Here is a 9,307-nt window from a genome sequence, read left to right on the forward strand (position 1 = left end):
GGGGGGGGGGGTGGGCTGCGCGGGGCGTGGCGGGCCGGCCTCGGCGCTCTGGCCCCCTCCCCCGCCCCCCTGACGTCAGCCCCCGGCAGCTGCGAGCTCCCTCACTTCGCTCTCGCCCTCCGGCCGGGAAGCATGGGACGGTCCGGGCTCATCTGCGCCTTCCTGATCGCCGCCTGCTGCTGCTGTCGCCGCGCCGCGGGTGAGTGAGCTCGCTGGGGGCGTTGGCCCGCGCCCCCAACGGAGCGGCCCGGCAGTCTTCGGCGGAGCGCGCCCGGGAGGAGAGCTGGCATCGCGGCGGGGGCCGGGGCTTTGCGCTGCGTCGTGCGCTCCTCTCTCCGGGTCCCAGGCACCCGGCGCGTTGCGCGCGTGCAGCTCTTCTTTGCAGCCAGTTTGCAGCCTCTATTCCAGACCTTCCCGGGAGCAGAACTGGGGAGGCGGGGAGGGGGGCTGCTGCCTGGAGCGGGAAGGGGTGGAGCCAAGTCCCTGGGGCCGCTGGTGAGAGCTTTTCCTCAGGTGCTTTCTCTGGGGAGCCCGTGATTGGAGCCTTGGCGGGAGGCGCCTCTACAGCGCATCCCCAAATCCTGAATCCCGCGCCCGCCTGTTGCTGGGAAAGGCAGCTTTCTTAGCTGGAGGGGTGCGCCGACCCCTCCCTCTCCCGCCTGGGCTTCGAGCCAGGCTGGAGGTGAGCGAGATGGGGAGGAACGGCGGCTCCCACCCCGGCAGGGCGTTGGCAAAGCCTGGAGGGCGGTGTGGGTCGCCTCGCGCCTACCCGGGTGACGGGATCACAGGTGGCAGGGACGCGGCATCGAGCATTACCAGAGTGGAAGCGCCCCAGACTTGTTACACCTCCCGGAATGGGACCAAGTTCAGGTGGGAAATGCGCCCCTGCACCTCGGAGTTTTTCTCTGGAACTGCCTAGGAGCCGGGCGCTCCCGGGTTCACGCTGCCCTTGTATGGCCCGCAACGGTGTCGCTTGTTTCTCTTGGCTCCCTTTCCCGGGCTCCAGCCGCTGCCTGGCTTAGATACCCTGGTTGGGTATCTAAGCAATACCCAACTCGATGGCCTCGTGCCCATGCCGACGGTGTCCCTGGGGTACCCTTGGCTGCTGCCTTCCAATCCCTTCTGGGGAAAGGGCTAAATCGGGCTCCACCCGCTGCAGAAGGTCCAGCCCCACCCGGCCCTGCTCTTCTAGCTCTGGGGAAACGGAGTCAGGGGTGTGCAGCTTTTGCTCTGGGTTGAAGACCCCTCCATCTGCCCTTGTTATCTGGGAGCCAGCCCAGGCCAACCACCCAGGCACCCGAGTCCAGCCAGATGGTATGGAGTGACATCACCTCCTCGCAGGGCGGGCAGCGCACTAGCACCACTGACGTCACTCCTGCCCACTGCCTGGCCCTTGGCCTGACCCCTGCCCTGACCCCCGGGAGAGATTCTGGCCCCCTCCGTGACTCTGACCCCTCCATTCTCACAAGACTCCCAGGATGGGGTCCCCTGAGAGTGTTGGATGTTCACGGCGGTGCTGCTTAAGGAGTATGAAATAAGGGCCTCCTGGCCAGCGTTGCCTTTTGGGTTTTATGGGGGATTTGGGGAGGGGGTGTGGGGGGGCGAAGGGTAGAGATGTCTTCCTCTGGGTGTGGGGACAAAAAGGGCCTGTGTGCCCCGGCCTGGCACATGCCTTGCATTCCCACACTCTGAGCTCACCCGGGGAGGAGGGAGCCTGGAAGGAAAGGGGCCTTCCTCTTGGCCCAGAGCCTGGGTTGCCCCTCTGCCAGCCTCATCTGGGAGGTTCCTGGTGCTCAGGGTCTCTGCTCCAATGACCAGAAATGTCCATCCCCAACTCCCTTGAACCGGGAGAGGGCCGGCCCAGGGTTGAGGGGTAAAGAGTGGTTGAGGGGTAGGAGAGGACAGTGCCCTTCAGACCCTCGAAGTGGCAGGAAGAGCAGCTGCAGCGAGCCGGGTGAGTGGAGGGCATGGAGAGCAGCTGGAGCTGACACAGCTCCTCCCCCACCCCCTCCCCGCCAGGTGTGCCTGGAGAGGCTGAGCAGCCCGACCCGGAGCAGGTGGAGGTGGAAGTGGGCGGCACGGCCCTTCTGAAATGTGGCCCCTCCCACTCCCCGGGCAACTTCAGCCACGCGGACTGGTTTTCTGTGAGTGCGTGGGCCCCAGAGAGGGCAGCAGGGGCGGGAGGCTCTGCCCTTCATGTAGCCCCAGGACGCTCACCTCCTCCCTGCCACCTCCCCTTAGGTCCACAAGGAGAAGCCAACACTCATCTTCCGCGTGCGTCAGGGCCAGGGCCAGAGCGAACCTGGGGAGTACCAGAATCGGCTCAGCCTCCAGGACAAAGGGACTACTCTGTCCCTAACAGGCATCACCCCCCACGATGAGCGCATCTTCCTGTGCCAGGGCAAGCGCCCTCGGTCCCAGGAGCACCGAATCCAGCTCCGTGTCTACAGTGAGTGCCCTGTCCGTGCCTTGTGGGCAGTGTGTGGGGCTTCGGAAGTGGTGGTCCCATGCCCCTCCCCATTTCTCTCCCTTGTAGAAGCTCCGGAGGAGCCACTCATCCAGGTCAACGCCTTGGGCATTTCTGTGAACAGTGAGGAGCCCGGGGAGGTGAGATGTGCCGGGGTGGCCGGCGGGTAGGCAGGAGCTAAGGTGGGCTTGGCAGGGTCGCAGAGGCAGGGAGACTCACACCCTGTTCTCCTCAGGTTGCCACCTGTGTGGGGAGGAATGGGTACCCCCTTCCTCAAGTCACCTGGTACAAGAACAGCCAGTCCCTGGAGGAGGAGGAAAGCCGTAAGTCATCCCCTCTGCCCTTAAAAGCCGTGCTTGTGGCACAATACGGCGACCACCCTGCATTTTATTTTACTTTTTTGGGGGGGCCACACCACGCAGCATGCGAGATCTTAGTTCCCCAACCAGGGATCGAACCCGTGCCCCCTGCATTGGGAGCGCAGAGTCTTAACCACTGGACCACCAGGGAAGTCCCTATTTTACTTTTTTTTGAAGTACGCAAGTGATCCTTGAAAATCTTCTCATAAGAATTCAAACTATGGAAAATCTAGAAGGAAAATTTCCTTCCTGCCCCAGACCCATTCCCAGAAATAGCTCTGCTATCAGTGTGTATGTATTCACACTGATGCAATCCTTGATTTCAAGCCTCCTTCTAGGTACTTACTCACACATGTAAATATATCTAGGACTATATAGGCTTGTGTTTTTTATTGTCTAAATCAGTGGTTCTCAACTAGGGGTGATTTTGCTCCCCTCCGGAACACTAGAGTGTCTGGAAATATTTTGGGTTGTCGCAAATGGATAGGTGCTACTGTCATCTAGGGGGTAGAGGCCAGGGATGCTGTAAACATCCTACAGGGCACAGGGCATATCCAGCCCCAAACGTCAGTGGTGCTGAGGTCGAGAAACCCTGATCTGAATGACACTGTGCGCTACACATTGTTACACAGCCTTGTTTTCCTTTTGACAACAAGTCTTGGAAATCTTTCCAGGTCACTCTATTTAGATCTACCTGATCGTTTACCTACTGCCGGCATTTCACACGGTGTATATAATATAGTCTAGCTAACCATTCATTCCCATTAGTGGATGTCCAGAGTCTTTTCTCATTTCCTTTTTTTTCAAATCCCTGCAGCAGTATTTGCACACATCCTTGTATGTGTGCCTATGTGCGTTTGTCTAGGGTAGATTTCGAGCAGGAAACTGCTGGGTTGAAGGGCCGCAGCTGGCATTGGTACCTGGCCCTCTACAAGGGCTCCCCTGCCATTCCGCCGACCCAGGAGATCATAGGGTGGGGTTGGAGGCGGAGCTGAGGCCAAGCCCTTCGCCCCTTCCTCCCTGCCCAGGGGTCCTCATCCAGTCGTCCCAGATCGTGGAGTCGAGTGGCCTGTACACCTTGAGGAGCGTTCTGAAGGCACAGCTGACCAAGGAGGACAAAGATGCCCAGTTTTACTGCGAGCTCAGCTATCGGCTGCCCAGTGGGAACCACATGAAGGAATCTAGGGAGGTCACTGTCCCTGTTTTCTGTGAGTACCGACCCATCGCTGTGGGGCTGGGTCCTGCTAGCTCTTGGGCTGAGAGCTGCCCCCTTTGCCTGTGCAGACCCGGCAGAGAGAGTGTGGCTGGAAGTGGAGCCTGAGGGGATGCTGAAGGAGGGGGACCGCGTGGAAATCAGGTGTTTGGCTGATGGCAACCCCCCGCCCCACTTCAGCATCAGCAAGCAGGTGCGGGGGCCTCTGTTCTGGGTGCAGGGGGGCATGCAGGAGTGGCTGGAGGTGCACTCTGATCACCTTTGTCCTCTCTCAGAACCTCAGCACCAGGGAGATGGAGGAAGAGAGGACCGATGACAACGGGGTCCTGGTCTTGGAGCCCGCCCAGAAGGAGCATAGCGGCCTCTACGAATGTCAGGGCCTGGACTTGGAAACCACGGCATCGCTGCTGAGCGACCAGCAGGAGCTGGTGGTGAACTGTGAGGGGCTGGGGGCCCAGGACAGGGGGACCAGGCTGGGGCGAGAGGGAATTTGCCCCGCCCTGTCCTGCCTGACACGATTGCTGCGTCCCCAGATGTGTCTGAAGTCCGGGTGAGCCCCGCAGCCCCCGAGAGCCAGGAGGGCAGCAGCCTCACCCTGACCTGTGAGGCAGAGAGTAACCAGGACCTTGAGTTCCAGTGGCTGAGAGAAAAGGTACCCAGGTGGGCTCAGGTCTCCGGGGCAAGGGGCCGTGGGGAGGGTGGGCCTAGGAGTGACCTCTGACCCATCTCTCACCCCAGACAGGCAAGGTGTTGGCAAAGGGGCCTGTGCTCCAATTACGCAACCTGAAACGGGAGGCAGGGGGAGGCTACCGCTGCGTGGCATCTGTGCCCAGCGTTCCCGGCCTGAACCGCACCCAGCTCATCAACGTGGCCATTTTTGGTGAGGCCCTAGGCAGAGATCAGGAGGCCCCTTGAAGCCACCTTGAGTTGGGTGGTTTCAAGCTCTTCAGGGACCGAAAGCCACCCGCTGCCCTGGGGGCTCTGGTGGGGAGGGGGGTGGCAGGCTGGCAGAGTTTGCTGTCTCACCCTTCCCCGCCCTGCCACAGGGTCCCCGTGGATGGCACTAAGGGAGAGGAAGATGTGGGTGAAGGAGAACTCAGTGCTGAATCTGTCCTGTGAAGCATCAGGGCATCCTCGGCCCAGCATCGTCTGGAGCGTCGACGGCACGGTGAGCAGGCACATGGCAGCCTCCCAGGCTCTCGTCCGTCCCTGCGCGGGCTCTTCCGCCACGACCCGGCATCCTCCTCACCCCTGAACTGCGTCTCCTTCCTTGTAGGCCAGCGAACAGGACCAAGATCCGCAGAGTGTCCTGAGCGTTCTGAATGTCCGTGTGACCCCAGAGCTGTTGGAGACAGGAGCTGAGTGCGTGGCCTCCAACTCCCTGGGCAGAAACACCACCGTCATTATCCTGGAGCAGGGTAAGGGCTTGGTCCTGCAGAGCGGGGCGAGGGCAAGCCCAAGCAGGGCACATTCCTGTCCCACCCCCGCCATCCGTTTAACCTCTTTCACCCCAGACTCCAACAGAGCCACCAGCCTCAGCACCTCCACCGTCAGTCCCTATGCCAGAGCCAACAGCACCTCCACAGGTGAGCTGGGCTGGATCGGGAGCAGGGCTGTGCTAGGGCATCCTCACTCTGCCCTGACCGGGAGCCCAGGGGAGCTCTGTCGAGAAAAGCGATCGGCGGCCCATCTTCCATCAGCCCTGGGCTGGGCGGGGCCGCGATGGTAACATGGCAGCCTGGGGCAGGGAGTGACTCGGGGTGTCTTTTTGGGACAGAGAAAAAGCTGACAGAGCCCGAAAGCAAGGGTGTGGTCATCGTGGCCGTGACCGTGTGTGTCCTGGTCCTGGCTGTGCTGGGCGCTGTCCTCTCTTTCTTCTACAAGAAGGGCAAGCTGCCGTGCGGACGGTCAGGCAAACAAGAGATGTGAGCACGGCACCTGGCACCCCGCGCCCCACCCCATCTCACGCTGCCAGCTTGTTGCCTCCTCAGGGATGTTCCCCTGCTGGCCCCTGTGCCCACTGAGCCGTTAGGAGCAGGAGGGGGACCCTGGGTCTGAGCGCTCCCCGCCTCACCGCCACTACGCAGCTTCCGTCCACCACACTCCTCCCTCTCAGCCCTGTGGCCCTTCCCTGAGCCGGCCCAGAGCACCTAAGAGCCCTTCAGTACCCAGTCCCACGTCCCTCCCAACAGCCCCCCTTCCCTTGCCCCCGAGTTGCCAACCTCTTGCCTCCCTCCCTCCCCCCAGCACGCTGCCCCCGTCTCGTAAGGGCGAATTTGTAGTTGAAGTTAAGTCAGATAAGCTCCCAGAAGAGATGGGCCTCCTTCAGGGCAGCAACGGTGACAAGAGGGCTCCAGGAGACCAGGTAGGAGGCAGTTCCTGTGGCCAGAGCCTGACACATCTTCAGGCACCGGGAGTGGCCGGGGCTGACGGTTGCTGAACACTAACTTTATCCTTTATCCTTCCCTGTTGGAGATGGGGAGCCAGCCCCATCTTGCCTTCCTAACACCACGCACAGACGGTAGGGCCAGGCAGGTGGCTGAGGGACCCCGAGAGAGGGTAGCTGCCAGGACTGAGAGCAAGACCCCGTCCCATCACCATTTCCTGAACAGCGCTGGCGGCTCACGTCACTAGGTGTGAAGTGTGGCCCAGTGCGATTCGGGGGCCTCATCTCTTATTCCCCGCCTTGCCATCCCCACCCCCTCCCCGGCTTCTTCCCTCCAGGCGGCTGCACCTAGTTCATGAGCTGTGGCTTTGGTCCCTCCTCTCTTTTGGCGCTCACACCCTAAACCCTGGTCAGTGTCTCCGAACACCCCCCTCACTTCTGCTCTTCACCCATCTTTAGGGAGAGAAATACATCGATCTGAGGCACTAGCCCACCGAATCACACGGCGCTCCCTCCCCTGCCTGGAACATTTCCTGCTCCCTGCTCACCTTCCTCCGCAGCACTCAGGATGGTCACCAAAGCCTCTAAAGTGGACTCCACAGAAGATCCCCCTCCAGCTCACCTGCAGACCCCATTTCAGAGGGCACATGGGCTAGGACCAGAGCTGTCCTGAGAAGGACCTCACGTGGCCCTGGAGGCCTCCTCTTCAGGGACCTGTCCACCACTGTCTCAATTTGTTGAGTGACGCTCATGCCAAGGAGGGGGCCCCGGTAGCCCAGAAGCGCACAGGAGAGTTTCTTGCAGAACTTGTCTTCTCTTTACACATATTATGGATGTAAATACCTGTCTTCTACCAGCAGCCGAATTAGGTAGCCTATTTATCTTGAGCTGATTTCCTGCTCCACTGCTCCAGGGCTGGCTTCATGATTCAGCTGTATCACTGAAGTAAGGATGCAGTGAGCCCAGGCCTCTCTCTGCTGGTGAAGTGTGTTGCTCACACCAGTTCTGGAGAGACCCCAGCAGTATCTAGAAGCAGTTGCCTGCCTGCCTGCCTGCCTGCCTGCCTGCCTCTGGAGTCCCCTTTGCGACACTCTTTTCTTTTCTCTGGGCAGAAGTCAGGACCTGGTGTCGTCCCTTAAAAGGTATCCTGGGTGTATCTCATTGTCCCTGCAGTAAGGAAGCTGGGTGCCGCTTTCCAGAGTTAAGGCGATTGGGCCCGAGCCCCCGCATTCATTTGGCTCCCCCACCCTCTCAAGGAATCACGTAAGACTGAATGCTGGGGGTGGGGGTTGGACATGAGGTCCAGACTGTCCTATATGAGGGTTAAGGCTATAAAGTTATATTAGCACCAGACTTCTACAGCCTGAGCTAATGGGTCTAGACCTTAGAAGAAAGGCCCTAATGGGAGAATGGTACTTGGAGATGAGAAACGGGCCTGGCTAGAGCTTTGGGGTATGTATGTCTCTGCGTGTGTCTGTGCGTACGTGTGTGTGTATATATATGGTTTTGTTAGGTTGTAAATTTGCAAATTGTTTCCTTTTTATATATGTGTATATATATATGAAAAATAAAGCTTAAATGTCCCAGAAATCTTACACTGTTTTTTATTCATCATGGGTACCACAGCAGCCTGGGGCCTCCAGAATTGGAACTGCACCAAAAGGAACACAAAACCCTTTGCAGTTGGGAGCAGGGACCAGGGGTTACCTCTGCTTCTGAGCAGAGGGCTCAAGCTCTAACAGAGGGGATAATCAACCTCCTGAGCAGCAAAGCTGCCCTGCTCTATCTAGGCAGCTTGTGGAGCCTGGTGAGCTGCTGGCAAGGAGCTATTGCCCCTCTCCTGTCACTGAGACTGCCCTCAAGGTAGCAAAACAGACTTCTGCTGATGAATTGGTACGAGTAGGCATCTGGCCCTATAGCTCCCCAATATATCACTCCCTAACCCACAAATGACCAAGAACTCGGGTCTGCTACAACAAAAGAAACTTTATTTAAAAATATTTTTTTACAGACATGGGTGCCTGAAAAAGCTCTTTAGTTAACTGTGTATGGAAATGAAAAAAATTAATAAATAACATTAGTATAACAGAACCTCTAAACATTAATACACTGGCAAAACGAAACGGACTTAAAATGAAAATGAATCTTAAAGCTCTGCTATTCTCTGTAAGAATATTTACCTTCTGTTTTATTCTTTACAGGTGAGAATGATTAAATACTGCTAATATAATTTTTTTATATTAATGACACATTTTTAAAATAGTCCACAAAAATCTCATCTAAGTTTTCATTTTGTTTTATTTTTAACACTGATATACAAATGGGACTCTTCATTCTGGAGAAAAGTATCAAGTTCTCTCCAGCCCCACCCAGGCCAAGAATGTCAAAATCCTGAATAAGGAGGACTTTGAAAAGAATTGTTTCTATCTCCCAATTCTTTATTAGTTAAAGGCAGGGAAGAAGTGAGAAAAGGAAAAGAGATAAGTAAAATGTCATCATACAGAAAACTTTTTTTTTTTTTTTGGTCGAAACCTACAGTGGCCACAATACTGAGGACAGGCTTCTGTTCCGGTACGTGGTCCTCGCTGCCCTTCCCAGGGGAAAACTCGCCCCTGCAGAGGGCACTAGTTGCTTAATGCTCTATGTCTGAAGTTTTCAAATGAAAGGAAAGCCAAGTCTAAGGGACAGGCAGGTGGTCTAGGCCAGTTCAGGACCCAGCAAAAAGACAAGACAAAACGAACAACCAAACAACCTCTCCTTTTCGGGAGGGTCCACCCTACACTGTTCCATGAAGTTGGGTCATTAATAGGATCAGGAGGCTGGGTCACTTGAAATGGTCCACAGTATGCCTGGAAATCATGGAACGTTCTGTCTCTTCCTGC

The 9,307-nt window shown here is 57.4% G+C and overlaps 1 protein-coding gene across 1 annotated transcript; it reads left to right on the plus strand.

Moving 5' to 3' along the window:
- Positions 1-114: 114 nt before the first annotated feature.
- Positions 115-6,914, plus strand: MCAM (melanoma cell adhesion molecule). Its single transcript, XM_007456334.1, has 15 exons — positions 115-199; positions 2,020-2,144; positions 2,242-2,449; positions 2,537-2,607; positions 2,703-2,790; positions 3,855-4,034; positions 4,111-4,232; positions 4,315-4,477; positions 4,573-4,691; positions 4,778-4,919; positions 5,086-5,207; positions 5,316-5,625; positions 5,817-5,964; positions 6,287-6,404; positions 6,885-6,914. The coding sequence occupies exons 1-15, from the start codon at positions 133-135 to the stop codon at positions 6,912-6,914; spliced, it is 2,013 nt and encodes a 670-aa protein (XP_007456396.1). The 5' UTR covers positions 115-132.
- Positions 6,915-9,307: the final 2,393 nt, after the last annotated feature.

Source organism: Lipotes vexillifer, unplaced genomic scaffold (genome assembly GCF_000442215.2).
Source record: "Lipotes vexillifer unplaced genomic scaffold, Lipotes_vexillifer_v1.1 scaffold753, whole genome shotgun sequence".
In the NCBI taxonomy this organism is placed as follows: domain Eukaryota; kingdom Metazoa; phylum Chordata; class Mammalia; order Artiodactyla; family Lipotidae; genus Lipotes; species Lipotes vexillifer.

Bases quoted from the DNA above. Each gene is read 5' to 3' on its own strand.
- MCAM (XM_007456334.1), top strand. From the start codon at position 133: ATGGGACGGTCCGGGCTCATCTGCGCCTTCCTGATCGCCGCCTGCTGC. The intron at 2,145-2,241 runs GTGAGTGCGTGG...ACCTCCCCTTAG, and splicing joins GCCACGCGGACTGGTTTTCT to GTCCACAAGGAGAAGCCAAC. The intron at 4,920-5,085 runs GTGAGGCCCTAG...GCCCTGCCACAG, and splicing joins CATCAACGTGGCCATTTTTG to GGTCCCCGTGGATGGCACTA.